This window comes from Ips typographus, linkage group LG1, assembly GCF_016097725.1.
Source record: "Ips typographus isolate SLU linkage group LG1, UJ_Ityp_2.0, whole genome shotgun sequence".
Classification (NCBI taxonomy): domain Eukaryota; kingdom Metazoa; phylum Arthropoda; class Insecta; order Coleoptera; family Curculionidae; genus Ips; species Ips typographus.
Genome location: NC_138422.1, coordinates 21025519 through 21039315, shown reverse-complemented (window position 1 = coordinate 21039315; position 13797 = coordinate 21025519). Strand labels below are relative to the sequence as shown.

Below are 13797 nucleotides of genomic sequence, written 5' to 3'. Positions count from 1 at the left end.
AGGAAAAGCAGTATTTTTGAGCAAAGGAATATCCTCATGCCCTACAAAATGTATATTTTAAAGACAAATTTTGTTTTTACTATATGGTACCAAAATCGGGTGCGTTATTGTGTGAATGGCTAAAATTTAAACAGTAAAATATTTGGACAAATTTTGAGAAACCGTTACTCAATTTATTAAAGAAGTCCCATTTGCTGAGTGGCTCGTATCAGTTAGATCGAAGTCCTGCACACAGTTCGTGCGAGGAATTGTCAGAAGTGTTTAAGATTTGCTAGACTGGTCTCAATGGTCCTTAAAAATGACCTCTTTGCTCACCCGACTGTGTGGTTAGGTGTTACCTATAGATTTAGGGGCTTCAAAGAAGATAAGGTATATTATTTACCTGTAAATACCATCGAAGAACAGCTAGAAAAGCAAACAGCGTTTGAGGATCTAGATGCTAATCAAATTCAACTAGCAACTTTAGTAGCGATAGAAGGTGAACTTACTTATCCCTTCAAGAACAAAATATTTCTGCTTTTCAACAACCCTATTACACACTGGTGAAGCTATACTATTTAAGTTTAAGTATACTTTATCACCCTACCACTTTGATTTGTTGTAAGCATTTTGAACGACAAGAGCGAGTTCAAAATGCTTACAACAAACGAATTACGTTCAACGAATTTTGCCAAACTGCTTGTTGGTTCATACTTAACGTGACTTAAATTTAAACTTCTGACTCAATTTTCTTAAGTAGTATCTGATGATTCAATTGAAATTCTGCTGCTGTATCACCATGTAATGGGTGATAAACTTATGAGTCTTATTATACAAAATTACACAGAGAAAATAAGAAATCAAGTTGATCCATGCTATATAGTCTGGAAATTGGATGTAGAATTTCCTAGTACATAAGTGGATCTATTAATAAGAATCTAAATTTGCCGTGGCGTTAACTCTCTCAATTGCAGATTTCGTGATATTTTTAGATGGTTTGTGTGTATTTTGCGGACTGGTAATGTTGCAGCAGTGTAAACTTGAAAAGTAGTAATAGTGAACAGCAACGAACTGCCAGGCTATATTGTCTAAACAATAGCTACCCGGGACGTTAAAACTCAGGTCACTTGTTGATTAATATGTAAACATACTATTCACAGTTATCTATCTACCTACCTGCTTCTTTGAAGACTAACGCCTCGTCGAGTACTATAGATTTAAACACAAGTGTAATATTTAAATCAGGTTTATTCTTATTGCTACAATTATGCTTAAATTTCTGAGATCATTTACCTCCACGTAGCCATTAACCAATACCGTCCATATAATTTACATTTATATTTTTCGACGCCCCTATTGTATTTATTTTGTTAATTTGAATTTTATGCAAATATCCAAAAGCGCATTGTGCATTAAGAGATTGTGGTTTGTAATTTTGCTTTCCTCATCACATAAAATAACACCTGCGGATGTAGAGAAGAACGTGACCGGATTTGAATTAATCGGATAAAATGGAGATTTGTGGGTGGCAAAAAAAATGGTTGTATCCATTACTTAAATGTTATTCGACTATTGATTTAATACCTGCCCTACACGCTATGTGTATTAAATATGTTTTGTATTCTACCTTGATCACATTATTTGTAACAGACGGTTATATTAACCAAGCTTAGTACTCTAAGGCAGTGTGTTTTTCTGAGATATTAAGGAAAAATTAAGGAGATATTTAAACCTTTTTACTCCATCATTCAACTTTTGAAATAAGCCTGCAAGATCCTTTTGCCTGAAATAGTTATACCTACCAGGTGAAACGGAAATTTGCCGTGTGATATCAAACTTGTGAAAAGTTTGTTTGCTTTACTGTTGTTTTGCCCCCATTTCTTCAACTCCGTAATTCCTACTATTTTTAAATCTGGTTTGTTATATGAGAACACTAATTTTAAGACTAAAGAATATATGAGTTTAGAGAAAATCCCCTCCATGGTTGTAAAACTAATCAAGTAAGTTGTACAAATGTGACCAAATAGGCCACAAATTATCAACTTATATCTTGAGTCATATGAAAAACGCTAAACTACACCTTACGCTAGACAGGATAACATAAAAAAAACAACAGAGGAGAAACATAATTTTATATATTTGTAAAAAAATACCTTTCTCAAGTGAAAAGCTATAGCAATTACCTACGGAGGGATCTTCATGTGATATTAGTAAAAGTTAACGAAACTTATCGGATATGAATGTCTTTGTGGATATGAACCAGATTTACTTTCGATTAGTCATTTTGCGACAGACAAGGTGACAGCCAGAATGTACAGAATTATAGAGGTATCATCACTAAATATGGAATAGTGAATGGGACAGAACAAAAGAATCAGCATGGTATGCTACGCCGATGATGCAGCTATTTTCGCGGAAACGGAGGATCGTCCTACAGAGACAACCTCACAAATTCTGCCAGGTCAGCCAAGCGATGAACATGACCATATCTATAGAAAAAACGAAAAGCATCACCTTTTCTAAAGATCCCGTAAGATGTAGCTGGTAGTTCCGGACAAAATCATCGAGCAAGTCTCACAATTCAAATATCTGGGTATGGATCTGTCGAGTTATCACGACCCAGTGAAGAACCTAAGAAGTCAACAAAGCGACTACCATATCTGGCTGTTGAAGGCAGATAATATGGGCGAACGAATACATGCGAAAGGATAGCAAGGTCAGGATCTATAAGACTTGTATCAGACCAATCATGACATACGGAATAGAAACCAGAGAAGAAACCTACAAAACGAAAAGAATGCTTCGAGTAGCCGAAATGAAAACGCTCAGGACTATAAGGGGAAAAACAAGAATAGACCGAATTAGGAACACTGACATTAGAGAACAATGTGGGGTGCAAGACATCGTAAGATGGGGAAGACAAAGGAAAAGATATTGGTACTCTCACGTGAGAAGAATGGATGAGGGAAGACTGCCACGCATCGCACTTGACGGGAAACCAATAGGGAAAACAGCACCCGGAAGACCACACCTAAGAGATGGAAGGACAGCTGGCAGTCCACCTCCCAGGAACTGATCCAGAGGAACCTGCAAAACTAACAGATCGCGAGATCTTAAATATGAATAAAAAGAAGATTAACAAAGAAACATTTTATCAATATTTAGGCAGACCAGTCTGCAACTTTTCTTCCATGTAACCAAAGTTGTATCTATTACCATTTTTTAAATCCTCATGTAATTACTCTTATGGAAGCTCTGAATATTCCAATATTGAAGATAAAGATAAATAATAAAAAATATACCAGTAGGTTGTTTCGTCTGTTCTACCTACCAATCAGTCAAAAGTCAATATTACGAATACCAACAGAAATTCGATATCGGTCGATTCATAAATTAATTACTTAGCATACCTGAATGTTTCTCTAGCAGTTTATCTGATACTATCTGAGACATGCGGCAGGTATGTAGATACTTGTTGAGATAAATGATTATTGTTTCATATTAAAATTTTAATATTTTTACTATAGATGATCAAATGTTTACACATACGAGTAAGTTTCCTGTATATTGCTAGTTTGAAAATTGTAAATCTTCATAAGCCTGTAAAAAATAAGTTGATATAAAAGCCGAAGGTCATAAGAAACATCCGAAACATATGTGGTAATTTCAGGGCATATCCAGAAAAGTGATGATTAACAGATGAAATTCATGAAACTAACGACACATGTTTAAATCCATAAAAAGGTTTTACCAAATACTCGCATACGTTCAAATTTTTAACTATGCTGAAACGTTTAAATATCGACATCTAACGATCATAAAATGGAGTTTTAATAACTGACTTTGTGATAATTATTAAGATTACCAGTTTGTCAAAGTAAAACACTTGTATACTATAGTAGATCCAGCCAAATCCACACATATCCATAGAGTCCAGACTAAGTTGAACATGTCCTAAAAAAATGGCAATTTTTGAGCTATTTTTGAACCAAACACTTTGTTTGGTTCGAACAAAGTGCAACGAACCCGAACTAGTGCTGTAAGAAGCATTTTAGTGTAATTCCATGAGTGCGTAAAATGCCATAGAGCACGTGTAACGTACTATACTTTACCTACAACCGAGTGTAAAGTCCTGACTTTCGCAACTCAAATAATTTAGAATATTTATATAAAAAATATTTTTTCAACATACACCGAGATTTACACCTACTTATCAAATTTGTGGGTGAAAAACAGCAACGGTAAATTAACTATTCAAGGCACAACAAATAAATAATTATTCTTTCAAATTGTCTAGATTTAATAGCATTCCTGCTACCTCGAAACCTATGCACGATTTGTCTACAATTCATGATAGATGATTTCAAAACCGGCAAAATACTGACTCATCAGAAGAAAATGACGTCAGCACCCATCACCATTTTCGCAAGGTACAAATCATTTGTTGTTGACGTCATTTAGCTGGTTTTTGATTTACAGGCGTTTTTAAGAAAATTAAAAAAAAAACATTTATTAGCTTAGGATTAGATTAGATTAGCCTTAGTAAAATTATTGACAACATTGCATAACCCAACAACAAGAATAGAAATGGATCTTTGCGAAGGCTATTACAAACCAGGCTACCAGTTACCCAAGAGAAATTAGAAAAAAGTTGTCCTTATCCTACTGAAGGAATTGCTTGAGAAGTGACAACACTGCGTTTAAAACGTCAAAAGTTAGGAAATTCAAATGTTCTGTATATTTTTAGGTTACTGGATTGGGCGTACTCAGAAGTACCCACTGACCTAAAAAGTGATATAGAAAAAGTGTGACGTTTCCGATATATTTCAGGACCAAATTGACCTTAACTTCCTGAAGGAATTTCAAAATGCCAAAAGTCAAATGGAACTCCCGCTGCTACACTTCTTCTTCTTATCACGCTCTCTCCTGCCGAAGGTTGGCGATCCAAATGGCAATTGTAGCTCTGGAAACTGCAGCACGAAGGATTTCTGCAGACGAGCGGTCGAACCATCTCCTTAAATCTTTTAGCCATGAGTTCTGGCGTCTTCCTACTGATCTTTTCCCCTGTACTTTGCCTCCCATTATGAGGCGTAGTATTTCGAATTTATCACCTCTCATCACATGACCCAGGTATTGCATTTTTCTTTCCTTGATAGTGCTCAGTAGTTCATTTTGTTTGTACATGCGCTGGAGTACTTCATCGTTGGTGACCCTTTGTATCCATGAAATTCGCAGCATCCGTCTATACACGTACATTTCGAAAGCTTCTATTCTCTTTTCGGTCTGTGGATTTAGTGTCCAGCTTTCACATCCATATAGTAGAACAGAGAAGAGGTAGCATCTGATCATTCGAGTTCTGAGTTCCAAACTGAGGTCTAGTCTTGTAAAAAATGATTTCATACTTATGAAGATTTTTCTCGCTTGCTCAATCCTTGAAAGTACCTATTTCCCTTTTTGAGTCGCACTGGCTATTGATGTTAGCTCTTAGATTGTTTGTTCGTTGAAACGTAGGTCTTGTTCGTCAACTCCTGTTGTTCTTAGAATTTCGATCATCTTCTGATGATTAACACAGTCGAACGCCTTTCGATAGTCTGCTACACAGTGACTCAAAAATGTCCATAGAAAAAGTGTCAAAGGTTCAAATTGACCTTAACTTTCTCAAGGAATTTCTTGCATTCAAAGTGCCAAAAGTCAACAATAATGAGGCACCCTGCATGTTTTAGATCTGTGGATTGGGTACACTTAGGACTACACAGTGACCCAAATAGTAGAAAAAATATCTTGTTTCCGAGATATTTCAGCTCAAATTTGCGTTTAGCCTCCTGAAGGAATAGGGTATCCATTAGTGAACAACCGAAATTATCTTCATAAGTACAAATATTATTAGACACACATAGAACTGATAAAATTACGTTTAGAATTACAAAAAATAGAAAAATTATAGAAATAGCTTTTAAAACTAGAAATATTACGTAAATTACAAAAATTTTTTTTTAAAAATGTTTGTGAATTAGTTAAATAATTTTAGGAATGCTGAAAGGCGTTCTTCGTAGATTATTCATTAAACATTATCAAATAAAAATCGAACCAACACAATATGAGAATCGAGGAAAGAATTGACATTTTATTATTGATAATATTCCATGTACAAATATACCTACAGGCTGTTAAGTTAACCTGTAAAAAAAACAGGAGCAAAAATACATTAAAATTTTGAATTGTCAGGAAAACATTAATTAAGCATTTTAAAGTTAACATTTTATTATTGATAATATACCAGTGATTTTTTAATAAGAAAGTATAAAAAAAATCATAAAAATGTATGTATGAGCCTCCAAAAGGCTGTGTTACAAATATTCAGCGTGTTAAGTTCAATTTCAAAAACACCCTGTATTTACGTAACAAACAGTTTTTGACTACAGCAAACTAGAGTTTTGTTGCAGTCTAGGTGTGACCATTGATGTCCTGACTCACCCTGTACGTCTATGATTATGATACTTGGGGGCATTTGGCATTCGTATCGTATCATATACTATACCCAATTTTATTGTCTGCATTATGTACAATGAGCATGACTAACAAGTCTTTTATAGCAGTAAGGGCTGGTTTGGCCTCATCGTTAATCTGAGACATTTACAATGCCGCCACTACCCTGTCATTAAAAAATATTTGCAAAACAATTTGGACGTTACAATATTACCAGTATTTCTATATTAATCCGGCTTTATGTTCTCTCATGTTTACTAACATCATGACTAAAATTAGATGTAATTACTCTTCTTGGAAACAGAATAAACACTAAAACATATTCTTATGTCTTATTTCTAATGGCACAGAAAATAAATTTTAACAAATGTGGTGAAACAAAGTCGTATTCTTAAAAACTGGCTCAAGAATTTTGTTTATTGTAGTGTTTACTAATACATCACCCTCAGGAGTTATTTTTAAAATATTTTTTTTCTATTTTAATACCATAAATTATTTACTACAGTATCAATACCCTTCAAATATGTTATCAATTACTAGTGTAAACAACTTTGCCATAATCTTAATTTTTTTTTCACTGTCACTTATCATCGATGAGTTACATAATGTTTGTTGAAGGGATCAAGTTATTTTTTACTTTAATTCAGAGTTTTTCAAGGTCTTTAATTTAATTAAAAAACTTTATATAGGGGACTAAGTATCGATTGAAGAAAATCAATAAACCAAAGTGTGCTAGAACTATTACTTTGTCAGTAATTCTACGAGATACTTAAAATAAAGCTGCCAGAATTACATTATTTATAAAACTGTTTTTACTTTTGACCGTTCCAGATGGAAATCGTTGAGGGAGGCCTATGTTCTGCAGTGAACAGAGAGGCTACGTGATGATGATTTACTTATTATATCACTAATTATCTTAGGTTTAGTATTGATTTTACCATTGGCATAATGGAGCATAATTTGTCATTGGATACTAATGAAATAATCTTCATTTACCGAATTTAAGATATTCTCTAGTAAAAGAGATTCAACATAGCGTTGGTATAGTAAATCTAAATTCAATACCAAGTAAGTAAAAAAGACGTCTAAATTGGACAAACTCGTATATCAAACAGGTGTATGCTTAATATGGCTTACTTGAATTATCAAAATATTGAATATACTGGGTTAGCCACCCAAACCGTTCATTAAAAGTTTATCAGGATAGGATCCATTATTTATGGAAATTTGAAATTTTGGAAGTAAGATAAATCCGAGGGGTAGATCGACGAAGTAATTTGGTGTACACACTCGAGGTAATTCGAGATATTATGAGGCACGTTCCCATTATTACGAAGCATTGTCAGGTATTATAAGGCATTACGAGGCATTTTGAGATATTTATAAGCCATTTGAGAGTGTTTTGAGGCATTGTCTGTATATTTCAAAATGTAGTGTACTAATATAACAAAATTGACTGAAAATTGAACAAAACAGCATAGGCACATGTAATTATTATGGTAAAATCGTTATTACATGGTATTGAATTGAAAATTGAATTATTATAATACTTTACCAATTTTTCAACATTTAAATTACATTTTAAAGCCACGTGACTATTTTTGACAGGTGTCGGTTGGCTTCGACAGTGTTGTAAACTCTAAAATGACATAATCAAAGTCACGTGATGTGTCTCTTGCAAATGTAAATTTGCAATACCAAATATTTAAATTTTAAACCACATTTTAAAGGTCACGTGACTGTTTTTGACAATGTCAACTGGCTTTTACAGTGATGCAAGTTCAAAATTGTATTATTAACGTCACGTAAAGCGTATTTTACAATATCAGCTTTTACAACTGTCTAAATTTAATTTACCAAATGATGAACATTTAAATTTCATTTAAAGTCACGTGTCTGTTTTTGACAGGTGTTAGTTGGCTTTGACAGTGTTGCCAGCTCTACAATGGCGTAATCAAAGTCATGTGATGTGTCTCTTGCATCTCTTGCAACAACTGTCTAAAATAGTCTAAATTTAATTTACCAAATTTTTTAATTTTAAACCACATTGTAAAGGTCACGTGACTAATTTTGACAGATGTCAACTGGCCTTTACAGTGTTGCAAGAACATGCAGCATTTTCAACGTCAAGTAACGTGTATTTTGCAATTTAAATTTTTACAACTGTCTAAATTTAATTTACCATTTTTTAAAGTTTAAACTGCGTTTTGAAGTTTCCGTGACTGTTTTTGACAATGTCAACTGGCTTTTACAATGTTGCAAGCTCAAAAATTGAATTTTCAAGACACGTGACCTAGTTCTTACAACTTTACTACTATCTAAATTTAAATTACCAATTTTTCAACTGTTTCTTTTAAATGATAAGTGTCTTTATTTGATACATGCTAACTTGGTTACTATGACAGTTAGAAGATTCGTGAAACGTTAAAGTATAACCCGTAATTTCAGGCAACCATACAAAAAATATTTTTTGTTTATCAGAATTTGGAAAAACAGTCACCTGTCCTTAGAAAATCAATTCAACTATTGGGTGGTCAAATTATAAAATTTGACAAGTGTCAATTTTTTTACTGATTTTTAAAAAAATTTGACACCTGTCAAAATTAAAAATATTACCAAATGATAAATCTCAAAAAGTTAAGATAGGAACATGCAAGCCGTTTTGCTCTATCTTATTTTCGTTAAGAGATATGACACTTGAAAACCTGATAGTGTCATGTTTCAAACGATAATATTTCGAACTCTTGTAGATAGATACATGAAAAATATTTAAAAACGATAGGACTATTCAAAAATACAATAATATACAGGGTTTTCCAATAAAAATATGCAAGTTGACATCAACTTCCGGTTAAAGTGTTTCAGAACTGATAGGAGTGAAAGGTAAAGTAAGAAATTCAAAAATGAACATAATATTCTATAGACAAATTTTGTCAGAGTTTTTGAGAGAAAAAATAAATATTACGATGAACAACAAAGTTGACGTCGATTGAAGGCAAACTGGAAACTACAGATTGACAGAGAAGCAACTATTAAAAACGAATTGTATCACTGTACTTATGACCAATGCCCTTCATTCATAATGTTAAAATTTAGTCACTTCTATTGTTACATTGTTAGATATGTTGAAAACCATGCGCTACATAAATTATCTTTATAGAAGAAGCTATCTACTGTTAATGTCACATTGGCATTGAACTTTCATTGAAATTATTTGGTAAAAAAATTGACGACATGCCCACAATCCACCTCTCAACTAAATAATTTATCATTACGATCCATCATACTTATCATGTATACTACATCTATGACTAAGCAAAACTATTGCACTGATTTCGATAAAAAATAGTACTTTTTTCAAACAAAATTAAAACAAATTGTATCTCGAAAACTACAGCTTTTTGTCTATAAAATATCTCCTGATTTTTTTGCCGTTCCTACATGCCCTATAATTTTGTGATATTCTGTAACACCCTCTGTATTACCTAATCTTTATTGAAATGTAGGTTTATGAAGAGGTTTATATCATAAAACTATATATTTTAAATTTGCACCTCTTTCAAAACAGCAATTCAATTTCAATTCTCTTTGGGACTACGGGAAATTATTTTATTTATGAATAGCACCTGAAATGCTTCCTCAGCATCTCAGATAGGGGATATCTGTAGTAGATCTGAAATTCTCGATGGCTAAGAGCATACACAAGTTGATTAAAAATATTGATAATCATTTCAATTCAAGGATGTCGAGTGAATTAAAGGATAAGGTCATCAGCCAAATATATTACAGAAATTGAAAACCTCCTCTAATATAAAAAAAAATCCTAAAAAGTATTAACAATTTAACGATTCTTGATTTTGCAAATTAAAAAACGCTGGATTCAGTTACAAAAATCAATAATATCAATAAATGATACAGATCTTCAGAACGGTCATAACTTATAAAATCTACAATATTATAACATTAAGGAAATATTCTTCTATATATTTACAATTACTTACAATTACTTAACATTATTTACAATTCATACCAAATAAGTTTGAGAACACTTACCATTTTTCGTTATTTGCCGGATTTTCCCTAACATGATGAAGTGCTACACTAAACCCAAAATAAGAATTTTCCTGATTTGATGGAGATTTTTTCACATAAGGATCGCGATTTTCTATGTTAAAACCAAACACTGTTGTTCTAATGTCGCATAGAACATGTAAACAAACCACTGCTAAAACATAATTTGTGTTCATTTTGGAGGAAATTGATTAACCGGTATTGGATTTCACGTAAATAACCACTATTAAGTAATAATTTTTATTTAAAAATACAAAAACCTAATCAACACATTGCCGCTTTTCGAAATTCGTATTCGAATCGGGCGCGCTCGTATATCCGACCCGTCGACGTAGGTTCCTTTACCAAGATGAAGCATTAACTGCTGGACTGAAAATATTCAGAATTCACATAGTATAGAGGAAAGGAATAACGGGTGCTATGTTGCCAGTGGACGCCAATAGAACTGAAATTCAAAGAAAATTGTATACTTCAACACCGGTCCTTGCAACTAGGCCCTTACTAAACTGAACAGTATACAGAATGGCACAAAATCAGACAGATGACCAGATCCTGAAATACTTAGACATGCAAAACTTATGCACTATCTGCGCTAATTTGCCCAAGTTGTGATAAATACCGTCGACAGCACAACACATTAAAAATTAAACAAAATAGTTATTTTCTTAACAAGTGCGGAAAGTGATACTTTCCCGCACGCTCACTGAAGTTGTCACTGAATTAGTCGAGTTCGGGGAAGGCACTTTCAGCACGTTTTCTAATAATTGAAAATAAATGATAAATTAAAATTGAAAAATTTAACAATATGGTTCTTTTATACATATTCATATTATGTATGTAACAGCACATCAAATTAAGTACAAAATTAAAACTTACTTAAAACCTACAATCTTGATTAACATAAATGGTTTATTGATGTAATGAATTACCTCTAACCTACTTGTTATTAATATTAATAATAAATGAACAATTATTATGTGGAATAATAATTTTGAATATGATACATAAGTTAACATAATTTATTTTTTCTCTTTTCGCACTAGTGGGTGAAAATGATTTCTTTACGCACTAGTGCGGGAAAGTCTATATTTCGAGAACAAAAATAGAGCAGAAATGTTTATCAGTCGCGCAAGCTCGTAGAAAGAGGATTTGTTACGTTTTACTATACACGAATAGTAAAACAACAAACAACCTTACTTAACTAAATCTTATTAACTGAAGTTTGGGAATGGATCAGTTCATACTAGCAAAACTCTGATAACATCATTTTACGTTAAGATCATATAAACGTACAACGACGAAGAACGTCGACCAAGAAAAATAACATATGTTTTGAAAATTTGGCAACATAGTGAAATCACCTAATTTGCATGCTCAATTCAACTATTTTTCTATTTACTATTTTCCGTGTTATGCCACTTCCGCTTATATCGAAAGTAGGTACCAACTAGCTTATTTTAAATGGACACTCTGTATATTATCATATTATTTTTTTTACGACCCCTAGGGAGTGAAAGTGCCACCAAAAACACTGAAAGTATTTTCCTCCCTAGGGAGGAAAAGTGCCACCAGTAAAACTCACACTTTCTAAAGACAGTTTTCTTGACAAATTGACAAACATACCTTTAACCTTTTTTTTCAGCCAGGTATTAACATAGTACTTAACTGCTGCTTTTTTTCATAATACATTACATTGGTCGTAGAAAAAATTAGATGCGCAACTCTGGAGTAAACTGCTTTTTGCACACTTAAACTTTGAAACCCTCCGCTTTGCGGTTCTTCAATTATTCGCGGGAGCTAAAGTTGCACTTTCCTCCCTAGTTGCACAAATAACTATTTTTTGACGACTTCAAGTATGTTTCATATTTAGCATTATCTGAAATCTTAAATTAACGATTTTTGAGATATTGAGGTTTAAAAATTACATTTTCATACTTTTAGACTATAACGTGATGATAACGCCCGCCTATAATACTCTGAAACCTTTTTTAATAGTAGCAGTGGCAGTTTCATTATTACATGCTTTAAAAACTTCGTATTTTCTATCCTAGGATGCTCTTGACTTTTAGGTAATAAACTTTCATTAGCTTGTGCTTCATTTTCTTTCAGATTTTGTAAAATTTCGTCTAGCATTTGCCATTTTCTCTAAAGCCTAGTTTATAAAACAAAATTTAAATTTAGTAAAAATATTACCTAATATTAGTACTAAGAATAGAATTAATGCTTATGGCTAGAGTCCGGATTAAAAAGCACTAAAATCGTAAAAAAGCGCTTAAAAAGCAAAACAGAGAAGAAGAAAAAGAAAAGAACAAAACTTTTTCAGGCATGCAAATTCTTTACTTTTATTGAGTGAATGAAGATTTTAGACTGTTTTGAAAACATTTTTTTGAAATACTTAAGCAGGATTTGGAAGGTTTTTGGATAATTTAAACAGCATATTGAAGGTTCTGGAATTCTTTAAAAGCATTTGGAAATTCTTAGACAGTTCTAGAGTTTTTTGGAAGCTTTTAGACTGTTTTGATACCCTTGGGGAGCTTCTAGATTAGTTGAAGAGCATTTGGAATCATTTTGGCCGTTTTGGCCTTCTTGAGAAGCATTTTAGAGTTCCCGTAGTGTTTTAAAACCTTTTGAACTAATACTTGAGGAGTATTTGGAAGGTTTTTGGACAGTTTAAAGAGAATATTGAAGGTTCTGGAATGCTTTAAAAGCATTTGGACATTCTTTGACAGTTCTACACCATTTACACATGTAGTTTAGAAAGCGTCAGTTGAATTTTAGAAACCACAAGATAGATTTGAAAAATATCACTTGTATTTCAGAAAAGGTACTTTCAATTTTAAAATAATAACTTTGATTTTCGAAATTGCAATTTGTATTTCAGATTAGTCACTTGTAGTATAGAAAAAAGCAGTTGGATTTTAGATATGGTCATTTGTAATTTGGAAAATTAAAGGGGACCAAAAAAAATTGTGTCTTAGGTCCAGTTAGGTCCGGCCTTTCGAAGACGAGATACCTGGTTTTCATGTCAAATAAAATGTTTCATTCGATAAAACATTAAACCTAATAATCATTACAATATACAAAGTGTTTCAAAAGTTACGGCCAAGAACGTTAATTGAAAGGCAGTTCTTTGGGGCTCGATATTTCCCTTAGGAGTGACTTGAAAAAAATTTATTATATGAACAAATCGTATTATTTTGACCTCCCCTGTATTCCCCCGAGAGATTGTCATATAGTTATGGGACACCCTGTATATTTTAT

The 13797-nt window shown here is 32.7% G+C and overlaps 1 protein-coding gene across 2 annotated transcripts in view; it reads right to left on the bottom strand.

The window, feature by feature from the left end:
- Positions 1 to 10976, bottom strand: part of mew (multiple edematous wings) — a 154672-nt gene extending 143696 nt beyond the window's left edge. The window contains exon 1 of one of the 2 annotated variants that reach the window (XM_081977989.1): positions 10519 to 10976. In XM_081977989.1, the coding sequence (XP_081834115.1) occupies positions 10519 to 10712 (194 nt within the window). In that variant the 5' untranslated portion in view covers positions 10713 to 10976. The remainder of the gene's footprint in view (positions 1 to 10518) is intronic. The other variant, XM_081977998.1, reaches the window with a different exon arrangement.
- Positions 10977 to 13797: the final 2821 nt, after the last annotated feature.